Source organism: Saccopteryx bilineata, chromosome 1 (assembly GCF_036850765.1).
Source record: "Saccopteryx bilineata isolate mSacBil1 chromosome 1, mSacBil1_pri_phased_curated, whole genome shotgun sequence".
Classification (NCBI taxonomy): Eukaryota; Metazoa; Chordata; class Mammalia; order Chiroptera; family Emballonuridae; genus Saccopteryx; species Saccopteryx bilineata.
In genome coordinates, this window is record NC_089490.1 from 131056830 (window position 1) to 131081740 (window position 24911).

The 24911-nt window shown below is 49.7% G+C and overlaps 1 protein-coding gene across 2 annotated transcripts in view; it reads left to right on the plus strand.

The window, feature by feature from the left end:
• Positions 1-24911, plus strand: part of ADAMTS2 (ADAM metallopeptidase with thrombospondin type 1 motif 2) — a 225713-nt gene that overhangs the window by 185928 nt on the left and 14874 nt on the right. For both annotated transcript variants that reach the window (XM_066266495.1, XM_066266498.1), the window contains exons 11-17: positions 1543-1688; positions 5766-5941; positions 7056-7189; positions 19550-19673; positions 20227-20307; positions 21866-22032; positions 23589-23748. In XM_066266495.1, the coding sequence (XP_066122592.1) occupies positions 1543-1688; positions 5766-5941; positions 7056-7189; positions 19550-19673; positions 20227-20307; positions 21866-22032; positions 23589-23748 (988 nt within the window). The remainder of the gene's footprint in view (positions 1-1542; positions 1689-5765; positions 5942-7055; positions 7190-19549; positions 19674-20226; positions 20308-21865; positions 22033-23588; positions 23749-24911) is intronic.

The following is a 24911-nucleotide window of genomic DNA, read 5'->3' on the forward strand; positions in this document are numbered from 1 at the left end:
AGGGTCCCACCCTCACCCTCTACCATACAACAGTGGGGGGGAGAGCATACCAGAAAGCAGCAGGGCGGGTCAGAAGGATGGGGGAGCTGTGGTTTCCACAGGAAGAAACAGTGGAAGCCGAGGCTGGCTGTGCGGACTAGGATTATGTAGAGTGGATAATTTCAGTGGGCACTGGGGCATAGGGGCGCCCAGTCCTCTGCCGCTTGTCTCTGCATGATAAGGGCAGGGGGCCCAGAGTGTGAGAGCCTATGAAGGAGGTGGTTGAAATGGAGGCTCTGGATGAGGTGGTTTGTGTATGAAAGGTATGCTGTCAGGTGAGTTTATCTCCAAGAATTGGCTAGCCCTGGGAGGGCCAGTCCCCGCAGAGTCAACAAGGCCCCAGATGTCACAGTGTCTGAATCCAGAAAGTAAAAGACCTGGTTAGCACAGTGGCTCCCCAAGAGGCTGGGGAATGGTGGGAAAGAGGGAAGGACTAACCGAACAAGGTGCTTCCTGTGGCGGCTTCAGTCTGCTCTGTCCAGAGTGCTGGAGCCCCGGCTCAGACCTGCTCTCCAACCGGCAGGCCCTGTGGCCACGCAGCCTGTGTTCATATGCTCCGGAGGCAGGGTCAGGCCAAGCACAGAGGGTCCTCCCAAGTGGCTGTGCTCCCATTTCCAACAGCAGAGCTGAGTAGCAGCAACAGATCATATAGCTTGCCAAGTCAGAAGTAGTTACTCTGTGGCCCTCATAGAAAAAGTTTGCTGAGGAAATGACTGAGCTATCTTTCGAATCTCCCCATGGACAACAGTACTACAAAGTTATTGTCACATGAAGAGCGAATGGAAGAGTATGCAGTCAGAATTGTAGGAAAACTTGTGTTAGTCAATTAATTTGAAAATAATCATTCTTCTCAGTTTTTGGTTGTTTGTGGTATGGGTCAGTTTCTAAATGTTTGGTGTGTGATATATTTTCCTATTCTAATTCAATATATCACTTTATACCTGATTTGGTATTTATAATTTTGCAATCTTCTTCTTTAAATAGGCCCCTAAATTGAGTAAGCTTTCTCCCCATGGGAGGAAGTGTGATCAGATTCAAGTTGTGGAGTCATGTTCCATGCTTGCCAGTGTTCTCACTATATCTGTGAGTCAGCATACCACCTGATGTATGGAAATAGAATTCTATATTTTCTTTAAATTTTTTTTTTGTACTTAAACAAGCAGATGTTATATGTCTCTAGGACCCCTGGCTTGATGAACTGCTTGTATTTTTTGGAGTGTGCCCTTGGTGGGCATGCTACTGGCTTCACCTTGCAGACATGGCGTGGGGCAGCCAGCTGGGCAGAGTATGCTGGACATGGCATTGAGGGGAGTGGGAGGCCAGGGCAGGGGTGTGGGGAGTGGTGGGCCAGCGCCTCACTAGGCCTCCCAAAGGGCTTGGAGTGTCTAGGAGAGAGTAAGCCCACCTCTCTCTGTGTCTCCAGGGCCAGGTGGGCCTCATGGGCTTTGCAGGTTGAAGGGAGGGCAAGGGGCATGGGTCAAGGGAATGACCTCTGTCTTTCAGCACTGCTTTAAAGGACACTGCATCTGGCTGACACCCGACATCCTCAAGCGGGACGGGAACTGGGGCGCCTGGAGTCCGTTTGGCTCCTGCTCACGTACCTGTGGCACTGGTGTTAAGTTCAGGACCCGCCAGTGTGACAACCCGCAGTAAGTCAGCCTGATGTTTTCCAGCCCTCCTGAGTGGCAGCTGCAACCCCTGAAGCCCCTCCCTACCCTGCAAGGCCCCAGTGGCTGCATGTCAGTCTGGAGAGGGTGTGAGGGCCAGCAGCCCTGTTCACGCCTCACCTCACCTGGGAGGAATCTGAGACTCAAGGAGGAAAGGCTCATGGCTCAGGTCACACAACCTGCTGAAGACCTGGAAACCTGACCCCTTAACTGGCCGGCCTGGGGCCACGCCCTGCGGGGCCTGCACCCTCCTCTAGACACTGGCTTACTCTGCCCTTCTTGGTCAAGGGCATCAAGAGCAGAAGGTAGAACAGAGACTAGGAATGCAGGGAGGCAAGGGGCAGGGTCAGCAACATGCTGCCTTAACCCAGCTGCCCAGGGGAGAGGCAGCCTGGAGAGGCTGCCTCATGCCCATAGGACTCCCATTTGCAACCTGCTCCCCCCTCTACCCCGTTTCCCAGGCATGAGGCCTATTGTGCTGTTCTCTCTAGCCCCTCCCCATCCCTCTCATTCCCCCCCCCCCCCACACACACACCTTATAAATGTCTTTCTGTTCTGTGCCCCTTCCTTGGCCCACAGACATTTCCTTATTCACACCCAGGCCACTTCTCCTGCCTCAACTCCTAGCCTGCGCCTCCCCCAGGTCAGTGCCCATGGAGAGGGAAGGTGTGGAGCCAGAGTGCCTGGGCCCAAGACTGCTGCAGCCCATGTGACTCGGGGTAGGTCACTGGGCCTCTTGGGCCTCCGGCAGCCTGCCCATGAAGTCACTGTGAGTGTATGTACGCAATGTAAAGACAGCCTGGTGTGCAGGGAAGTGCCCCACAGATGTCAGCTCACTGGTCTTCCATCTGCCATTAGCAGCCCCGGCTGCCAGTAGATATGTAGTCTTTGTCTTTCTTTCTTTCTTTCTTTCTTTCTTTCTTTCTTTCTTTCTTTCTTTCTTTCTCTCTCTCTCTCTCTCTCTCTTTCTTTCTTTCTTTCTTTTCTTTCCTTCTTTCACCTATCCAGAGTTTTAAAGATTTTGCTTTGCATAAAAATGTTAAAAATCTAGGCCCTGGCCGATTGGCTCAGTGGTAGAGCGTCAGCCTGGCATGCAGGAGTCCCGGGTTCGATTCCCGGCCAGGGCACACAGGAGAAGCACCCATCTGCTTCTCCACCCCTCCCCCTCTCCTTCCTCTCTGTCTCTCTCTTCCCCTCCCACAGCCAAGGCTCCATTGGAGCAGGGTTGGCCTGGGCGCTGAGGATGGCTCCTTGGCCTCTGCCTCAGGCACTAGAATGGCTCTGGTTGCAACAGAGCAATGCCCCAGATGGGCAGAGCACCGCCCCCTGGTGGGCATGCCGAGTGGATCCCGGTCGGGCACACGCGGGAGTCTGTCTGACTGCTTCCCCGTTTCCAACTTCGGAAAAATACAAAAAAATAAAAAATAAAATAAAAATGTTAAAAAATCTGGTATTTCACATAAAGAAAACAAGTTTCTAGCTTCTAACTTGGGTACCTAGCAGTACCAGGCCCACATACAGGCCGGTGAGCAACTCAGGCCGCCCCTCCAGCCGTCCTCACTCACCTCCTCCACCCGCCTGGACCCCTAGATATTTGGGGTGGGGCTCTAAACCCTAACTCTCAGTCTCGGGCTCCTCACCCTTCTTCAGGCCCTGCTGTGGTCTCACCAGAAATGGTGCAGGACTCAGTGCCTATGCATTTTCCTGGAGGAGCAGGTGTTTACCCTCACATGTTCTTAGAGCAGTCTGTGATCCTAACATTTCAGCCCCGTGGGTCCCAGACACCCAACAGACTGGCTGGGCTCTGCCCTTGCGGCAGTTTCCCTGCTCTGCTCAGCCGGATGCTGCATGGCCTCTAGCCAGGCCCGGAAGGGAGCCAGAGGGGCTCAGCAGTAACCACTCCGGGGAGAGGGGGCAGGTCCACATTGGCCAAGAAGGAACTGGTGTCTACCACTCCAGCCATGGAAGGGCCCACACTTCGCGGTCACCTGCGCCTGCGGATAGCCACCGCAGCTCCTGCTGGAGCCCTCCTCTCTCACTTCCACCTGCCTCTTGCCTGAGGCTTCAGGCTGCTGTCTAGGCCAGGAGCAGAGACAGGAAGGGGGCTCAAAGTGTCCTGCTCCCTAACTCCCCTCAAGCACCTCTGGGCTGCTTGCCTCAGGATGAGATTGATCAGACAGAAAGTTAGAACCACAGAGGCCACAGGGTACTAGGCAAGGACTGTGGGATTCTCACCCTGTGACATTTGCCAGGTGTGCAGCAAGCATTCAACAGATGTGATTAGTCTCAGCTGCCCTTTCACATGCTGATGGGGTAACTCAGGTCCAGAATGCAGTCAGGAGAGCAGGTCCTGACCTCCCACCCTCTGCTGGCATCCAGACCCTGACTTCTCCTGCCTGATGCTGGGCTCTAGGGCTCCTGTGGATGCACCCCTAGCCTGGCTCTGGGGGAGCTCATGTAGGCTCCGAGTGGAGAAGAGGCGCATGCCCTGTTGCTCCTCACCTGCACACTCTCAGGATTTTACCCCTCTGGCTTGCCTAGCCTCCTCAGTGGCAGCAGGGGACAGAGGCAGCAACAATGGAAGCAGAGATGTTACTACTGACCCCATCTGTTGATGAAAGCCATCAGTCCTGGAGCTAGCCCAGCCCCACCGGTGCCAGCATTCCCTGCCCTATATTCGTGGGATACACACACAGCTGCACAGAGCATTTCTGAGGTCACGGGCTCCGCAAAGCCTTTGTCAGCAACACAGGTGACCCCACAAGCCATCCCTTTTATTCGTTGTCCAGGTGATAGCTGCTGGACCTCATGCTGTCCATTTTAGTTGTTACTCCCTGTGCTAAGTCTACAATTCTTCCAGTGACGCTGGCATAAGCGTGAAGAATCCCACACAGATCCTAGCAGGACATTGCTTGCAGGACTGAGCTCCCACTGTGTTCATCACTGCTCACAGTCTTCTGACCACAAAACTGCAAACAATCACGTCTCCAGCTCTTCACTTGCTTTCCCCCAACCCAAATTCTCCACCTCACTATGTTTTGGAGTTAGCATGGATTTCAGTTCCAATCAGTATGCCCCCTGCTGGCCAGCGGGTCCAGCCACAGCAGGCCCTTCCTGCTGCCCCCAGGATTGCACCACTGCCCTGGGCTCCTCACCCCTGCACCCAGAGCTGTCCCCCTTCCCTGGTGACACCCTTGTTGGCATTGTCATTGGTCTAGGGTCCCATCGACAACCCTGGTGTCAATCTCAGAGTTGTCCTTTCTTTCAGTCTCCCATCATACACTGAGGCTTCTTGGTTCTTCTTCCACAAATGTCCCTGACCATCATTCCTATGGACTCTCTGGAGAACACAGCACCAGAGGACACATGTGAGGGCCTCCTAGAGGCAGCTCCTCTCTTGTCTGCTCTCCTGAGCTGCACAGCCATTACCACTTCCTGTTGTATGCAGAGCATGACCAGCTCACTCCTCAGGTGGGACATCAGGTGTTGTTTGGCTTTGCCACACCTGGCAGATCGCAACACAATGGTCCTCAGCTCCCCCAGGTGCTGGCCCGCCGCATCCCATCCCCCACCTAGCAGGTACACCTGCTGGCCCACAGCCAGGCCGTTTCTGGGGGGCTAGTGTTTTGTGGACTGTTCTGCATGAAGTGAGGGAATTACAGAAACAGTGCCTCAATCCTCCAATGTTGAAGAAGGGGGGCGGAGTATCCACTGTGCACCCCACACTTGGGAAGAACCCGTGCTGCAGAACTCTGCTCTTTCGGAACTTCTCTTTGAGTTCTCACCCTGTGTCAGGCACAGACCCAGACTCCGATGCCAGGGAGACACCACGGGGCCCTGAAGGAGGATTTCCAACTGTCTATATTTGATGCTCTGGGGCCTGGAGAGCTAAGGGACTACTCTGGTCCTGTGGCCAGGACAGGACAGGGCTGGGTCCCCTCAGTCAGCAGAGCTGCCTGACACCTGAGACTCAGCGATCCCCCCAAATCCCACAAGCAGCACCCTGCGTGCTGACATCCTGGTGGCACCAAGCCGCAAGTGCTCTCCTTTCTCCTCCAGCCCAGCCAACGGGGGCCGCACCTGCTCAGGCCTTGCCTACGATTTCCAGCTCTGCAACGCCCAAGACTGCCCTGACTCCCTGGCCGACTTCCGTGAGGAGCAGTGCCGACAGTGGGACCTGTACTTTGAGCATGGGGATGCCCAGCACCACTGGCTGCCCCACGAGCACCGGGATGGTGAGGCGGGCAGGGCAAGGCTCAGGACAGGGCGAGGTGAGGCAGTGGGGCTCTGCGCTTTATGTCCTGCTGAGCTGCCTGAGCTCAGCTGCCAGGCACGAAGCTGCAGCAGAGCGCACCCTGGTGGCTGCCAGGGCCACTGCGGGCTGAGGCTGGGGCTCAAGGCAGGACTGCAGTCCCAGAGGATGCAGGAGAGAGGGTCAGGAGACTCAACGAGGGCCGGGAGACTCAGCGAGTGCCAGGCTCTGCTGCCTCCACCCGGTGGACGGGCTGGAGTTGTGCTATGAAGCCCATTGGGGGATGGTGGTGGGGACGGAGCTGAATGGACTGCCAAGGAACCAGGCTAGCTCTAGCTTTCCTGTCCTTCAGTCAGGACCTGGTTTCCAGCATCAGAAAACATAATTTGACCTACTTTACGTGTTAAAAAGGCACCCAGAAACTGAGGAGTCTGGTAGTTTCAGGCATGATAGTGTCTGTCTTCAATTTGGGTGCCCCTCTCTCATGATGGGAGGGGCACAGTTCTTGTTCCTCCCAGGCTGCAGCGTGGGCCTGCTGTCTCCATCACCCTGTGTGTGTTCCCCCAGTGGAACACTCAGCAGGGAGGGGTTCCAGCACCTACAGTACCCCCTTGGAGGCAGGCTGCAGTCTTGTGGGCAGAGTAGGTAGCCCTTAAATAATGACCTTGTGTTTTAGTGACCTCTGAGAAGAGATGATGTCAGGACCCAAGACTGAATCGGGGGCATCTAGCTTTATTTGAGGTTTCAGAGAAGGGTGACTGAGAGGGTCTTTAGGGGAGAGCTGGCAGATAGCCAGTCGCCTTTCCCTGGGTGTCAGCCCCGTGGGGGTCTGATACCTGCTCTGCTCCAACACCAGCCTGGCTCTACTGGGGAAGCTCTTCCTAAGTCCAGCATCCAGGGTCAAAGGCCCCAAGACAGAGAACAGATGTGGTTGCAGTCTCCTGGCTCCATTTCTTCTCCTGCCCCAGGGCAGGTGCATTGGTAGGGGTGGCAAATCCTAAGAAGACCCTTGTAGGAAATTCTCTTGAGTGGAGGAAGGAAGGAAGGTGAGCAAAGCAACCTGCATTTCTCCCCAACACCCACTTCTTCCCTTCCAGCCAAGGAGAGATGCCACCTCTACTGCAAGTCCAAGGAGACCGGGGAGGTGGTGTCCATGAAGCGCATGGTGCATGACGGGACACGCTGCTCCTACAAGGATGCCTTCAGCCTCTGTGTGCGAGGGGACTGCAGGGTGAGTACCCTGACACCAGTGTGGGAGGCCCAGGCTTGCAGCTTCCGGGGGTTTCTGAGAACTCATGCAGAATGTTAGGAACAGCACCGAATGTTGGCCTGCCGCTCCCCGATGCAGGAGGCGCTTAGCTCCGAGTATACCTCGGAACACCACAGGGAGCTTGAGGCTCCTCCTGAGAGATTCTGATTCCTAAGTCGAGCTGGGGCCCAGAAGCATGACTGCTACAAGCTCCCCAGGTGATTTCAACACACACGGCCCTCGGGTGACCCCTTCAGAGCACGGCCACATCCTGACACTCCATTGGGTGGCCCACCGTGGGTCTTGCTGGTTTGACTCCAGAAATGCCTGCTGTGTTTTCTGTTGTTATTATGTCTTTGGCTGAAGGGTAACCCCAACATACAGTCACAACATGAATACAAGTTTGCCTCCCACCAGATTGCCTAGAAACACCGGAAGCCTCTGTAGATTGTGAGGACAAGTCTGAGCACAGGTGTCATCAAGGCTGAGCTCCTCAGGAGTCTCCGGCACAGAGCCTGTCAGAGTGCAGGCTGCCCAGGAGGAGGGAGAAGCTGGCAGCACAGGGAGGTGGGTGCAGGGCAACTGAGACCACTCAGGGCTTCTCTCCATTCATGTAGGACCATATCCTGCAGAGAAAAAGGCTCCTCTAAGACGCAGGGGGCCTGGGTAGGAGGAACTGGCTCAGGCTGACCCTTGCACAGAGGCCAGGCCCCATGGTCTGCTCCAAATCCTCAGAGACAAAAACAGCACTGTTTCCTCTGTACCTGTGGGGTCTTGATTCATAGAGATGACAATAAGGACACAAAGAGGCCAGTGCCACTGAGAGAAGGATTTATTACATTTCTTGAGAAAAAGTCATGTCATGTCATGTCTTGTAAAGCCATGGTGGGGAAGCACCAGAGCTGGTCGCGAGGCAGAAAGGAGCCGGCAAAGCCGGTACCAGAGCTTTCACTGGGGTTTCTGTGGGGAAGGCCAAGTAGGGCAAGGGAGACAGTGTAGGACTGGCCAGTGTGAATAACTCCCTCAGGCTTCAGCTACAGGGCTGCTGTCTAGTTGCCTGCTGCCTGGCCCTAAGACAATTTTGGAGCAGAGGAAATACTATTCTGATGTGTGAAAGAAAGCAGGTGGCTAGGGACTGGCTGGTTTGCATCATAAAGGCATACTCCCAGACTAACCTAGTGCCATCATTTCTAAAAACTGGCTAATCCTGGGACATAATAAGACAAAGAAAAAAAATTTTTTTAATATGACTGATATAGGCAGTAAGCATAGGGAACGTTGAGTAGTAGAAGAAGCTTTAAATGGCAACTAAGAAATGGTTGCAACATAACAGAGAAGTCAGAGTACTAATTTTGTATCTGAGCAGCAGTAGCTAGCTTCTCTCCTGACATTGACAATTAAAGAAGAGATTGAGCCTTACCAGGTGTTGGCACAGTGGATAGAGCATCAGACTGGGATGCAGAGAACCCAGGTTCGAAACTCCAAGGTCACTGGCTTGAGTGAGGGCTCACCAGCTTGAGCACGGGGTCACTGGCTTGAGCATGGGATCATAAACATGACCCCATGGTCACTAGCTTGAGCCCAAAGATCGCTGGCTTGAAGCCCAAGGGCTGGCTTGAGCAAGGGGTCGTGGGCTCTTCTGGAGCCCCCCGGTCAAGGCATGTATAAGAAAGCAAATCAGTGAACAACTAAGGTGTTGCAATGAAGAATTGATGCTTCTCATCCCTCTCCTTCCTGTCTGTCTGTCTCTATCTGTCCCTCTCTCCATCTCTCTCTCTGTCTCTCTCGCTAAAAAAAATAAAATAAGATAAAGAAGAGGTTAAGAATTCTCTTAATGAATGGCAATTTTGAATGGTAACAACAAAGATGATGGTTTTTACATAATCAGAACATACATTTACATTAAGGCATGCACACATTGCAAAAGTTAGAGAATAAAGGAGACAGAAAGGAAAGATTGCAAACACAAAGATGGATAGTAGTACAATGAATTATGTGAGTCCTAACATTACAGGGGAATGCGAAACTCTTATTTTAAAAGAATCTAATACTGGGTCAAAAATAATATCCAAGTAGATGCTGTCAATTAAGAGAATATCAAATCTCAGAAAAGTTAAAAATGAAATGACTTCAAAAGACGTGCAGAAGTCCTGGCCAGTGGATCAGTGAATAAAGCGTCAGCCCAGCATGTGGTTGTCCCAGGTTTGATCCCGGTCAGGGCACACATGAGAAGCAACCATTTGCTTCTCTCCCCCACCCTCTCCCCCTTCTCTCCCTCTTCCCTTCCTGCAGCCAGTGGTTCAGCTGTTTCGAGCATGGCCCTGGGTGCTGAAGATAGCTCTGTTGGAGTATATCAGCCTCAGGTGCTAAAAATAGTTTAGTACTCAAGCATCAGCCCCAGACAGGATCCCAGTCAGGAAGAATACTGGGGTCTGCCTTATTATTTCCCTTCCTCTCACACACATACACACACACAAAAAAGACATTCAAGAGAATAAGAGATGTGCTTACATAACTTACATGTGCACATCTTTCAATTACCGCAAGATAAGAAAGCAAGACCCGTATATATGCTGTCTACAAACAGACCTACCTCAGAACAAAAGATACACTGAGACAGAATATAAATGGATGGGAAAAGATATTATATGCAAATGGAAATAAAAAAAGCTGGGATATCAGTTTTATCTGACAAAATAGATATAACAAAGGCTATAGTAACAGACACTACATAGTGATAAAGGGAACAATACAACAATAGGATGTAACCCTTGTAAACATTTACACACCCAACAGTAGCACCTAAATATATAAAGCAAATATTGATGGACATATAGGGAGAGATCAACAGCAATACAGTCATAGTAGAGGATTTTAACATCCCCATTAACATCAATATATAAATCTTCCAGACAGAAAATCAACAAGGAAATAGCAACCTTAAATGACACATTAGATAAGGTAGATTTAATAGATATCTTCAGAACCTTTCACCCTAAGGCAGCAGAATATACATTCTTTTCAAGTGCTCATGGTACATTCTCTAGGGTAGACTACATGTTAGGACACAAAACAAGTCTCAATAAGTTTAAGAAGATTGAAATCATATCAGGCATCTTCTCTGACTATAATAGCATGAAACAGGAAATCAACCACAAGAAAAATATCAAAATGCATGCAAAGACATGGAGGCTAAATAACATGCACCTAAACAATGAACGGGTTAACAATGAGATCTAGGAACACATCAAAAGATACCTTGAAACAAGTGAAAATGAGAACACAACAACCTATTGTAAAATCTATAGGACACTGTGAAAGAAGTCCTAAGAGAAATTTATAGCATTTCAGGCCTATCTTAAGAAACAAGAAAAATCTCAAATGAACAATCTATCTATATACTTAAAGGAACTTGAAAAAGAACAACCATCAAAGCCCAAAATGAATAGAAGGAAGGAAATAATAAAGATCAGAGCAGAAGTAAATGAAAGAGAGACTAAAAAAAAAAAATACAAAAGAGCAGTGAAACCAAGAGCTGGTTCTTTGAAAAGATAAATAAAACTGACAAACCTTTAACCAGATTCATCAAGAAAGAAGAGAGAGGACCCAAATAAATAAAATCAGAGATGAACGAGAAGTAACAACAGACACCAAAGAAATACAGTGTAAGAAAATATTACAAACTACTATATATCAACAAATTGGACAATCTGGATGAAATGGATAAATTCTGAGAAACATACAATCTTCTAAAACTGAATCAGGAAGAATCAGAGAATATGAATACATAAATTACAGCTGGTAGAATTGAAGCAGTAATCAAGAAACTCCCAACAAACAAAAGTCCTGGACCAGATGGCTTCACAGGCGAATTTTACCAAACATTCAAAGAATTACTAACACACGTCCTCAAACAATTCCAAAAAATTCAAGAGGAGGGAAGACTTCCAAGCTCATTTTACAAAGCCAGCATTATCCTAATTCCAAAACCAGATAAAGACACTTACTATGAAGAAAGAAAATTATAGGCCAACATCCTTGATGAACATAGATGAAATCATAAAAGACCCCAAATAGCCACAGCAATCTTGAGAAAGAACAACAAAGTTGGAGGAATCATGCTACCTGATATCAAACTATACTACATGGCCATAGTAACCAAAACAGCCTAGTACTGGCATAAAAACAGACATATACATCAATGGAACAGAATAGAGAGTCCAGACATCAACCCACATCTACACAGTCAATTAATCTTTGACAAAAGGCAAGAACATACAATGGGGTAAAAATAGTCCATTCAATAAATGGTGTTGGGAAAATTGGACAGATATATGCAAAAAAAATGAAACTAGACCACCAACTTACACCATACACAAGAATAAACTCAAAAGGGATTAAAGTCTTAAATACTAAACATGAAACTATAAAAATCCTAGAAGAAAGTATAGGCAGTAAAACCTCAGACATATCTCATAGCAATATTTTCTCCTGTGGCAAGGGAAATAAGAGGAAAGATAAACAAATTGGACTACATCAAAGTAAAAAGTTTTTGCACAGCTATAAAAAAAAAAAAATCAACAAAATGAAAAGACAGCCCACTGAATGGGAAAACATATTCGCTGATACATCTGATAAAAGATTATTATCCAAGATTTATAAAGAACTTTTAAAACTCGCCTGACCTGTGGTGGCACAGTGGATAAAGCATCGACCTGGAAATGCTGAGGTCGCCCGTTCGAAACCCTGGGCTTGCCTGGTCAAGGCACATGTGGGAGTTGATGCTTCCAGCTCCTCCCCCCTTCTCTCTCTCTGTCTCTCTCTATCCCTCTCTCTCTCCTCCTTAAAAAAAAAAATGAATAAATAAAATCAAGAGCAACATTTAAAAAAAAAAAAAAAGAACTTTTAAAACTCAGCACCAAAAAAGCAAACAATCCAATTAAAAAATGGTCAAAGGACCTGAATAGACACTTGACTTGAGGGTGAACACACAATGTGGTGTATAGAGATGTATTGTAGAATTAGGCACCCAAAACCTGTACAGTTATGTTAACTAATGTCACCCCAGTAAAATTCAGAACAAACCTGTCCAGTAATATCACATTGGATACAGTGTCCACCTGGGATGCTGAGGTCTCAGGTTCGAAACCCTAAGATTGTCAGATTCCGTCTGGGTTCATCCAGCTTGAGCACAGGGTCACCAGCCTGAGTGAGGGATCTGGGATCATCAACATGATCCCATGGCCACTGGCTTGCGCCCAAAGGTTGCTAGCTTGAAGCCCAAGGTTGCTGGCTTGAGCCCAAGGTAGCTGACTTGAACAAAGGGTCACTGGCTCAGCTGGAGCCACCCCCTCCCCATCAAAGCATATATGGGAAGCAATTAATAAACAACTAAAGTGATGCAACTACAAGTTGCTGCTTCTAGTCTCTCTCCTTTTCTCTGTCTGTCTATGTCTGTCTCTCACTATAAAAAATTTAAACCATGAGACAAATACAACAAACCCCATTAATTTGTAACAGTTGGAATAAGTTAAGTTTGTTCATTAAAGTAGTTAAACCTCTAAGATTTGTATTTGTCCTTGATAGACAGTTTCTAAGGAGGGGTGCTGTTTAAGCAAGGTAACTCATTTAGCTCCTTGTGTTTTGAAAAGCTCTCTTTCCCACTTTCGTCCGTTGGTTTGTTTAGTCTCAGGCAGTTGTAGTCTGTGTAGTTCCTGACCTCTATAGGCAGACTCTAAAAGTTACTGAAAGGACTTCAAAAAAATCTCATCAGACTTCTAATTTTGCCAAATTTCTGGTCATAGAGTTTAATTAAAGTCTTTGAAATATCTTGTCAGGTTTCAGGTGGGAGAAAGAATAAGAAATTTTATTTTATTTATTATTTTTTAAATTTTTATTGATTGATTTTTTTATTTTATTTATTTATTTATTTTAGAGAGGAGGGGGGAGATAGTGAGAGAGAGATAGAGAAAGAGAGAAGGGGGAGGAGCAGGAAGCATCAACTCCCATATGTGCCTTGATCAGGCAAGCCCAGGGTTTTGAACTGGCAACCTCAGTGTTTCCAGGTTGATGCTTTATCCACTGCGCCACCACAGGTCAAGCTATTGATTGATTTTTAAAGGAACAGAAAGAAGAGAGAGAGGGAGGGAGGGAAGGGAGGGTGGGGGAAACATTCATTTGTTGTTCCACTTAGTTGTACATTCATTGGTTGCTTCCCGTATGTGCCCTGATCAGCATTGAACCCACAACCTTGGTATTACAGGATGGTGCTCTAACCAACTGAACTATCTGACTAGAACCTAAACACTAAGAAATTTTAAAGTGCCTACTCAGATGGGCAAAGTTACCTTTAGGATTCATTTAGAAGTTATTTGGTCTTTCAGACACTTTTGCATATTAACCAAAGAATGTATTCCATTGTCCCAGAGTTGTTTGGATTTCTCTCCTATGAAATATTGAAGCAGGAATCAAGGGGGACAGAGACGCCCAGACAAGTTAATGAAGGAAGTAGGATTTTAAAGCTTGCGGAGCAGCATGACCCCAAAAGAGGCAATAAACCATGAGATTTCCGAAGTTAGATTTCTTACACTTTATATACCTTTTACAGAACACATGTTGTAAGGCCAGAAGCCGCGGCCATTGTGGCCATGCAGGTTCAGGTTCTCATTGGATTCAGGCAGACGGTAAAGAAACAGTGGAGCCAAAAAATGACGCGCCATTTTATTATTAAAGTCTCGCACCGGCCAATGAGCAAACACACAGGGAAAACACCTCCTTTTCACTCATTCAGAGCTCACAAAGCCCTGACACATTATCTGGTTCCACAACCAGGAGAATGTTCTCCATTTCCTCCTAGAATCAAAGGCCTCACCAGGCTCAGTGGAGCTCACAAGAGCCCTTCACCTCTGGTTCCCCATCTGCACACCTTCTCTTTCTCTGCCAGCATGGCTTCTCTCTCAGCACTCTGCATTCTCTCTGCTCTCACTCTGCAAACATGGCTTCTCTCTCTGCCTCTTTTCCTCTCTCTTTTCAAAACTTTCTGGCATGAAAACCTCTGCTCCAGCAAACGTTAGCAAAACAATGGCCTTTCCCGAGCAGGAAGGTAATTTGCAGTTTCACAGACCACATATACCTGGCGCTGCCCAGCCCCCAGTGCAAACTGTAAGCAAGCAAACATAAAAATTATGTTTTACAAACACATGTGTTCAAGCAAGGGGCTCGTGATTCCTTTGTCTAGAGGTATATGTCACTCTTACGACTTCGGAAGGGGAGATTAAGTTTCAGTGGAGGAAGGAGTTTCCAGACCACTGGTCTCAGCTATATACAAGTCTTGTTCTTCTTGCTTTGTTTTACAGCCAGCTCCAGGGAACCTTTCAGAGAACTGTAGTTAACCTATAACTGGCTGACTCAGTTACCCCTCCAGGTTCCTTTCCTTTGCATTCTTTTCTTCCTTCTCAGGGAAGAGGGGGGTCCTGCCCCTCCTTCCTCAGTATTTTTCTTATAACAACATAACAAACAGAGACAAGAAAAGGAAACAGAGGAGTCCACAGTGAGTGCCCATCTATCAGGAAACAGCCTCCCTTTGCTCCTGAGGCATCATACCACATGGCAGTACCTGGGGCAATGACCTCACCTTAAAGGAAAAACCTCCTTCTTATCTCAGAGAAAGGCATTTAACCTCAACCCAAAAAGTAGGGATGTCCGAACCTAAAAGGGTTTCATAGTCAATGAGAAAACAGTCCATGGAGGCAGTAGGCAAGAAAGAGGCTCTGAAGGTACCACACCCCATTCCAGGGGAAGCTGGACCATGAAGGCGAGATCACTTGAGATCCTGTTTGTGATGCCAGATATGCTAACCAAAAAATAAAAGGTTTTGCAAAGTGAGAGGCAACAGGCATCAAAGAATAGCTATTCTGGAAAAATTGATTCAGGCAGGAATGCACAGTGGTGTTAATTCTAAACAAGTTTTCATTTTCAGTCCAATAGTCATCAGTCCGGTAGTCATAATATCTGCTTTTTGGTTACCTTTGGAAATAGTCCTTTGGGACGCAAGGTTGCTTTAGGCCCAGTCCAAAGGTTGTTTTGCTTTTTTAATATTCCAAAAGTTTGAGGCATAAGACCTGCCAGGGAGTTCCTGTGGGGTGACAGTTCCAGCTTTATTTTTAAAGTGGCTCTGTTTATTATACTTTTACAGCAGGGGTCCCCAAACTACAGCTCGCGGGCCACATGCGGCCCCTGAGGCCATTTATCCGGCCCTTGCAGCACTTTCAGAAGGGGCACCTCTTTCATTGGTGGTCAGTGAGAGGAGCATAGTTCCCATTGAAATACTGGTCAGTTTGTTGATTTAAATTTACTTGTTCTTTATTTTAAATATTGTATTTGTTCCCGTTTTGTTTTTTACTTTAAAATAAGATATATGCAGGCCCTGGCCAGTTGGCTCAGCGGTAGAGCATCGGCCTGGCGTGCGGGGGACCCGGGTTCAATTCCCGGCCAGGGCACATAGGAGAGGCACCCATTTGCTTCTCCACCCCCACCCCCTCCTTCCTTTCTGTCTCTCTCTTCCCCTCCCGCAGCCAAGGCTCCATTGGAGCAAGGATGGCCCGGGTGCTGGGGATGGCTCCTTGGCCTCTGCCCCAGGCGCTAGAGTGGCTCTGGTAGCGGCAGAGCGATGCCCCAGAGGGGCAGAGCGTAGCCCCTGGTGGGCGTGCCGGGTAGATCCCGGTCGGGCGCATGAGGGAGTCTGTCTGACTGTCTCTCCCCGTTTCCAGCTTCAGAAAAAAATTAAAAGAAAAAAAAAAGATATGTGCAGTGTGCATAGGGATTTGTTCATAGTTTTTTTTTTTATAGTCCGGCCCTCCAACAGTCTGAGGGACAATGAACTGGCTCCCTGTGTAAAAAGTTTGGGGACCCCTGTTTTACAGTGTGGTTGATTAAATCATTGACCATTGGTGATTGGTTGAATCTCCAGCCCCTCCCTGAAGGTCCAGGGGTAAGACTGAAACTTCCAACCACTCAACATGATTGGTTCTCTTGGCAACCAACCCCCATCCTTAGGTGCTTCTTAAAGTCACCTCATTTGTGTAACCAAAGGCACCTTAGTAGTGCTCAGCAAAGGAAATTCCTAACATTTTAGGAGCACTGTACCAGAAGTGGATGGAGACCAAATATGTATTTATTATAAATCATACTATTGCCATTGCTCTGGCCTGCAAAGGGCTCTTCTCCCCTCCCCCTCCTTCTCTCTACTGTCCTCCCCACCCCCGTTCTTCACTGAGGACATACTCTGCCAAGCAGTAGGTGACTCTTTACAAGGACCACCTCCTGTCACTCTGACTACATCCCTGACAGTGGGCTGCTCTGACTCCTGCTGCAAACGTGGAATCAGAAGCAGTCTCTGAGAAGTGGCTAATGGAATGCTTTCAGCTCAAACTTCTCTGCCTTAAAAGAACATTTTCCCCCCAGTTTATCATGTTCCCTTGCTTTGCTGATTTTTTTTCTCAGAAATTATTTAAAATAAAAACAAACATGTTCACTTTATTGTTTTTCATCCTGCTCACTTCCAAAAATGATGCAAAAGGCTTGTGATATAGATTGTTAATGTAAGAAATTTCCAAATCTGTAAGAATTTTTTGTGAGTTTATTTGAGCCAAACTGTCAACAATTGCCAGGAAGCAAAGTCTCAACAGATTTGGAAAGTGCTCCGGAAAATGGTGGTTTCACCACTTATTTTATACATTAGAGTCAAAGGGGAAGAGGTAAGGGGTGGGGCTATGTGAAATTGATTGGTGTTAGACCAAGAAGGCAGGAAAAAGTAAAGTGGGGAAATCTCTGGGATTGGATAAAAAGTAAAAACATACTTGCTGAAACTTCTTTCTTTTTGTGACAGAGACAAAGAGAGACAGAGAGAGGAACAGATAGACAGGAAGGGAGAGAGATGAGAAGCATCAGTTCTTCGTTGCGACACCTTAGTTGTTCATTGATTGCTTTCTCATGTGTGCCTTGACCAGGAGGCTACAGCAGAGCTAGTGACCCCTTGCTCAAGCCAGCGACCTTGGGCTCAACCCAGGGATCTTGGGTTTCAAGCCAACAACCTTTGGGCTCAAACCAGTGATCGTGGGGTGATGTCTGTGATCCCACACTCAAGCCAGCGACCCCACACTCAAACTGATGAGCCTGCACTCAAACCGGTGACCTTGGGGTTTCAAACCTGCATCCTCTGCGTCCCAGTCTGACGCTCTATCTACTTCACCTCCACCTGGTCAGGCGACACTTCTTTTACATAGGCAAGAACAAGTCAGTTAACAGTTAACGATTTGCATGATAACAAAAATAACAAGGGGATTTGTTGCTCCCTGCTCTGGTGAGATGTCTGCCCTGAGAAGGCAGAAGATGACCCTTACATTTCAAAGACATGTCATCAGGTACATTATTACAGATGCAAAAGACAGCAGATAACCCTGGTCCATTCCACCCCTCACCCTCACCCTTCTCTCTCTCTCTCTCTCTCTCTCTCTCTCTCTCTCTCTCTCTCTCCCTCTCTCCCCTTTCTCCTCCCACAGCCATAACTCCAAAAATTTGAGCAAGTTGGCCCTGGGAACTGAGGATGGCTCCATGGCCTCACCTCAGGCACTAAAATAGCTTAGTTGCTGAACAACAAGCTGGCCCCAGATGGGCAGAGCATTACCCTGTAGGGGGTTTGCCAGGTGGATCCTGGTTGGGCACATATAAGAGTCTGTCTGTCTGCCTCCCTGCCTCTCACTTAAATAAAAAAAAAAAAAAGACAACATACAAGCTAGATTAAGGTGAGAGAAAAATACCTCCTTGTTAGAGAAAAATACCTCCTTAGGACATAACTACCCACCAGGAACTGATTTGATTTAGAAAGTTATAACTTTTGACCATCCTGTGTGGTTATTTTAGGTCTCTGCGTCTGCAAGGCCACCATGCAGGCTTTCCCTGACCTTGTCAGGTTCAGCATGTGGCCCCTTTTCCATCCACAAGATCAGTAACACCAAAGATTGTTAACTTCTATCCACACACTCAAAAATGATGCATGAACCACTGCTCTCTAGCCCTGTCATGGTCTAGAGCAGTGGTCCCCAACCTTTTTTGGGCCACGGACCAGTTTAATGTCAGAAAATGTTTTCACGGACCGGCCTTTAGGGTGGAACAGATAAATGTATCACGTGACCGAGACAAGCGTCAAGAGTGAGTCTTAGATGGATGTAACAGAAGGAATCTGGTCATTTTTAAAAGATAAAACATCGTTCAGACTTAAATATAAATAAAACGAAAATAATGTAAGTTATTTATTCTTTCTCTGCGTACCGGTACCAAATGGCCCATGGACCGGTACTGGTCCACGGCCCAGGGGTTGGGGACCACCGGTCTAGAGTCCTTCCTTGCAAGACAAAAGTCAGAAATCGCAGAGCAAAGGGAGAGGAAGAGGGTCTCTCCAGAGGTGGTGATAGGAGGACCTGGAGGTGAGAAGTGGCTCTGAGCTTCCTAGCAGCCAGGGCAGAGATGGAAACATGTAATGCTATGGCACACTATAGGACAGGTAAGGGGACAGAATAAAGGTCATATTCCCTGCTAAGCTAGGAAGACTGTGGGTGTGGACATTGGTATGAAAGTGACCTCAGGCCATCAGGGCATGCCCCCTTTCTAGCTTCTGTGGTCCTGGGAAGGGTGTGCTGCCACGGCTTTAGCGAGCAAAGAACCTGCATTTATCTACCAGTGACCCTGAGCAAAGGAATGTGCCCACTTAGTATGGAATCTTTGCTGCCACTGGACTGAGCTGTGCTGAGAGTATTTGTTGAGCAAATGAAGGCAAATATGTTTCACCCAGCTCTTGACACTTCCTGTCTGGGTACCCAGAGACAGACCAAAGAGTGCATCATGCTCCAGAGGGCCATGTGGAGCCTGGGCGTCCAGGGCTGAGCTGTGGGTGGGAGCCCTGGGGGCTGCCGCACAGGCTGTGCTGGGGCTCTGGGGCCAGTGGCAGAGGCCAGGTCTGAGGTAACAGTGCCTGGGACAAGATCGTTCATCCTGAGGACAGCTTACCAAGTCAGGACAGTCTTAAGGCGTGGCCCTGTTTAGACTGTGCAGAGCGCTCTGAAGTCATACTGTCTAGATGAGTGAATGAGTGAGAAGTGGCTGCTCCTTAGATGGGCACTCAGAGTCTATCTCGCTCCAAATCCCTGTCTCCTTCCCCCGAATTGGGAACTGCTAAGAAGGGATGCCCAGGGAACAGGTGCTAATGCCCTGGGGACAGAGGTCAGGCCAGAGCCCAAGTGGGGAAGGGGTCTCAGTGTACACTGCACCCCCTCTCCACCCCCACAGAAAGTAGGCTGTGATGGGGTGATTGGCTCCAACAAGCAAGAGGACAAGTGTGGCATGTGTGGAGGGGACAACACTCGCTGCAAAGTGGTCAAGGGCACATTCACCCGTTCACCTAAGAAGCTAGGTGAGTGAGCACCTCCTTCTGGCCCCGGGGCCTGAATATCTACAGCACTTAGTGGGTGGACATAGGCCAGACTTGTCTGTCCTCGGAGCTCTGTCTGGGTTCATGGCTGTTCTGGGAGAGGATCTAGATGGTGAATGGTGGGAGATCGTGAGTCAGGACAGCTTGAGCCGGGGTCCATGGTGCGTGAGGGTCAGGGAGAGTGGGGCCCAGGTGAAGGGTGAGCGCAGAGGGTACTAGGACACAAGTGCACAGGGTTGGTCTCAGATGCCTGTTTGAGGCAGGGGCCTACCGAAGGCACTCTCCCACTGCCTGCTGTGGCTGTGGGGCAGCCATGGTCTCTTGCTTTCTGCCCCTCAGCCCCTGCACCCAGCTGGCTGTAGCAGGATCGTCCCGCACTGCCAAGCACAGGCTGAGTCTCATTGGGTGGGCTGTTGGAGCCCATGAAGCAAGGGGCCTGGGAGTTACCTTCAAGGGCAAGGTCCTCCGAGCCTTCTCTGCACCCCAGTGACCCCTCTCCCCTCGTTTGGCTTTGTCCCCTTATATCTCAACAAAGGTTACATTAAGATGTTTGAGATCCCAGCAGGAGCCAGACACCTGCTCATCCAGGAGGTAGCCACTACCCGCCATCATCTGGGTGAGTTACGGCCCAGGAACGTGTCAGATCCACAGGCTGGCTCTTCTGGGTATGGGCAGAGCCCCTGGGGGTTAGGGGCCTGACTTGGGGGGCACCTCCCTGTCCCTGGCACAGACTACACTGTGGATCTTTTCTGGTTTTACCTGTTGGTGGAAAGACCATCTGTTTGGAAGCTGGGGAGGGATATGTGCCACACACCCCACCCTTAGCCCACAGAACGATGACTCCCCATCTTAGGGTTAAGGGGAGCTTCCCCTACCCACTGGAAGGCAGGCAGGTCTGCAGACAGCAACCGAAGGGCTTGAGGTGGGCTTCAGGGTGGTCTCATACAGTGTATTTGCATATTTTCAATTAGTATAACTTCAAATTCTTGAGATTCTACCTGGAGTAGATATTGTCTAGCCACTCTTGAAATGTGTGTGTTCTAACAGCTCTGGGTGCCCCTCTCACATGACCGTCCCTTGATGGTGGAGGCTGCAGGGGCCCCTTGAGGGGCTCCACCCATCCCCACCCCCTGCCTGCAAAGGCACCTGGGCCCCCCTCCTGGGTAGTCATGGGACCCCAGAATGACACAGAGGGTCTGTGGGGGAATCCTAAACTAGCCCCTTCCCCCAGTTTGAGCCCTGCCTTCTTCCTTGTCTCCTGGAGGTCCCAGTGGTTCAGGACCTCACCACCCTGATGAGACAGTACAAAAAGCACTTTCTTCTAATACTTTCTTTATCCCTTATTTTAAGAAGAAACTGGATATTGCTACCCAAAATGCAAAACCAGTACCACTTGCCCCCCTCCCCTCCAAAAAAAGAAAGACTGCTTAAGAGTCCAGGTCTCTGCTCCTCTCTCTTTGCAGGAGGAGAAAGGGTTCGTGACAGGTTGAAGATCTGTACCTGCTGAGGCTCACTTCATGTTATGGATGGGGAGTTATGGAGGATTTGTGGAGGGAGTTGCTTCCTCACTCCTGTGTCCTGTCTGTGGGCTCCCTCGGGTCATCCATAAGCCCCCGGGGCTTCCTTCCACAGTGTGGGAAGTGTGGGCTTCCTGGCCAGCCAGGGTCTCAGCTCCCACACTGTCTGAGTATACCCCTGGCCAGGCCAAGCCTCCTCGGGGGGTGTGGGGAATGATAGGGCCCCAGGCTAGGATGGGGAGACCCTGCTTTACAGCTGACCCACACTCACCCCATGGCAGGAAGCCCCCCCCCCCAGCTTCGTGCCTTAGAGTCCAGCAGAGGCCCTGCACCTGGGGGTGGGGGTGGGGCAGGCAGTGGCTGAGTACCTGCTGAGTGCTCCAAGTAGACTGCAGGGAGGCAGCCTTGACAGCTGTTGAAGATCCTTCACCTCCAGCTGCTGTGGGGACAAACCCAAGAAAGGACTCTGGGACTGGCAGACAGGCACACGCTCAGGCCGAGCGGCACAGGATGGGGGAGCTGTCCGCTTATTTGGGCTGTCTGCGGCAGGGACACTCCCTGCACCTGGCCAAACCAGTGTGCCCCGCCACCTCCTTCCAGCATACTCGGGTCCTGCCCCTGGTCATTGTGGCGGGGTCTCCCTTTTGCCATTTTTAGCTGTCAAGAACTTGGAGACGGGCAAGTTCATTTTAAATGAAGAGAACGATGTGGATCCTAATTCCAAATCATTCATTTCCATGGGTGTGGAGTGGGAGTATCGGGACGAGGATGGCCGGGAGACGCTGCAGACCATGGGCCCTCTCCATGGCACCATCGCTGTGCTGGTGAGTCCCTGGCCAGAAGCGAGTGGCCACTAGGTAAGGGCTGAAGCCACCTGCCCCCTTCAGGCCATACTTAGAACAGCCCTTCTGGCCTGCCTCTTTGGACCAAAGATCTCCATCTGTGTGCAGAGTGAGAAACAGACTTGCAGCTGCCAGTCACAGCTCTGGGCCCTGCATCATCCCTGGGTGGCCTCAGGCAAACCTTTCCCTGTAAGGGTTATGGTTTTCCTGCTGAATGACTTTCACAACCACCCTTCAGTACACTTTTTAACATCTGCCATCAAATCCAAACCCTGCCGTACCCTGGTGGTGACCAATGGTGCTCAGGATGTTAGACCACCGACCCAGGCCACACTGGATTTGTTCATGAGCAGGACTGGACCCCAGGTCTCCTGAATCGAGATCACAGGCTGCTCCTGGTTACGGGAGTACAGAAAAGGCTTGATTTCTAATCACCTTTTTTTTTTTCATTGATTTGAGAGAGAGAGAGAGAGAGAGAGCATGAAAAGGGGGAAGAAAGAGAGAGAGAGTAAGAGAGAAGCATCAATTTCTTGTCTCATTCAGTTGCACCGTCACTGGCTGCTCCTCTGTACCCTGACAGAAAGATCAAACCTGTGAATTTGGCAAGCCAGGGCAATGCTCCATCCACTGAACCCCCTAGACAAGGCCCTAGTCACTTTTTAAAAATTAATTTTAATTGCAGAAGTAATATATTTTATCTGCAAAAAAGAGCAAAACAAAACATCACAGCTAAGGCTGAGGTGAGTGCTCGGGTAGGGCATAGGCACCTGGGTCCCAGCACCCCATTTCAGGACATGCGCTCCCCTCTCCTCGCCTGAAGGGGCTTTCATTCCCAAGTGCTGCCACCGGCGGCCTCAAGACCGGCAGCTTCTGTAGTGCTAAATTTGCCTACTTGCTGAAAAATGCTTGTCATCCCCAAATCAGTGCTTGGAGTAATTCCCACAGTCATTGTGCACAAGAGCGGAGCAGTGAGAGACCCGTGCCTTGACATACACAAGGTCCCCACTGAGGTGGAGCCCGGTGACACTGCTTCTTGTTTTAGCGCCTCCGGGGAGTGTGTCCTTTTCACGGTGTATTTACTGCCATTTTTTTTTTTCATATTTTTATGCTTTAATGGGATGATTTCACTGTTTAAAATGGGCCCAGGTGTAATGCTGAAGTGCTTTGTGCTGTTTCCAGGGTAAGGAGGTGTGCGGCGTCCCAGGAGTAAGCACAGCCTGTGAGAGGGGCACCTTCAGGCCCCAGTCAGGAGTCAGAGGGCAGGAGATTAACAAGGAATATTTAAGTAAGGTGTCTTTAAACAGAAAGACATATAAAATAAGTTTACACATTGATATTGATGAAAAAGTAATGACCAGAGCCTCACAAGAGCCTCACTCTGTGACCCCAGCAAGCAGTGGTTCAGTGTTGGGGACTTTCTAAGACATAGCAGCCATGGATAATGAGCTAGGCTACAAGTGTGGCTCTCTGATCTCTCTAAACTGACTCCGAGGAAGTGGAGGGTGAGGCAGACACACTCACGGTCCTGTGGGGCGCAGGTCATCCCGCAGGGAGACAGCCGGATCTCGCTGACATACAAGTACATGATCCACGAGGACTCGCTCAACGTGGATGACAACCAGGTCCTGGAAGATGACTCCGTGGGCTATGAGTGGGCCTTGAAGAAATGGTCTCTGTGCTCCAAACCCTGCGGTGGAGGTGAGGGGGCTTCTGGGGGTTGAGGCCCCGAGGAAACCAGGGGCTGAGGAGGAAAGTCTTCTGGGCAAAGGGCTTCCTGAGCTCCCTGTTCCCTGCTGAGGCATGTGCCAGGCATGAGAAGACTGACCTCAGGAGCTGGGCAGGATGCAGCAGTGACCTGTGCCGGGAGGGAGCAGAGAGTGAGCAGGAGGGCAGTGTTCAGGGCAGCAGGCCAAAGGCAGCCAGAGGGCATGTGTGGGGATTCGTTGACGCCAGAGTAAGCCTGCCTCCGTATGGGAGGCAGGAGCTGGCCTGGCAGGAGCTGGCTGTGAGGATGGCTTGGATGGGTTACCTGGCATCATGAGGAAGGGCACAGGGAAGGCGTGGGCTATGCTGGAGATGGGTGGAGGGGGCCCTCTGCAGAACCCCCTGTGTTCATTCAGAAAGGCCTCCCAAACTGTCCTGGGGCAGTCCAGCCCCAGACTTCAAGGAGTCCACAGTTGGGCGGGACATGAAGGTGGACAGAAAGTTCTGAGTTGTCCAGAGTGGTCATTGTTCCTGGGGGTGACCAAGATCAAAGTCAGAGGAAGACAGCTCAGCCTGCAGGAGCAGGTTGCCAGGCTAGATGCCAAAGAGGAGTTGGCCGAGGGTCGGGTCATCCACTCCCTGGCGCTGACAGATGCAAGGCCTTTCTCTCCAGTGCTCCCACCTGGGTGTCCCCAGCCTCCTGTTGAGCCTCCCCAACCCACGTGGAGTTCACCTGCGTGTCCTGTTGAGTGTTACTTCCACACATCTCTTGGACCCATCAGCTGTTCCCATTTTCCCAGCCCTGGGACCACCACCCCTTTGCTCCCTCCCTGGCCCTGTGTGTTCACTCGCCCCCAGAGTGACCTATGAAAGGGGCAGCTCAGACCATGTCCCATCCTGCTGTTATAGTCTTCAGCAGCTCCCTCTGCTCTTAGGATAAAAAACAACCTTCTCCTCATGGCCTCCGAGGTCCAGGCAATTTGCTGACCTCTCCCACTGCTCACCAGGCCTTGGTCCCCCTGACCGTAGGTGCTTTTTATGGACATGTTAACACTTGCCTCAGAGTCTCTGCATAGACTGTCTGCTCCCCCAGGAGCTCCTCCACTGCCTTCCCACTAAATACCTCTCATCCTCTACTTCCTGTGATGCCCCTAACT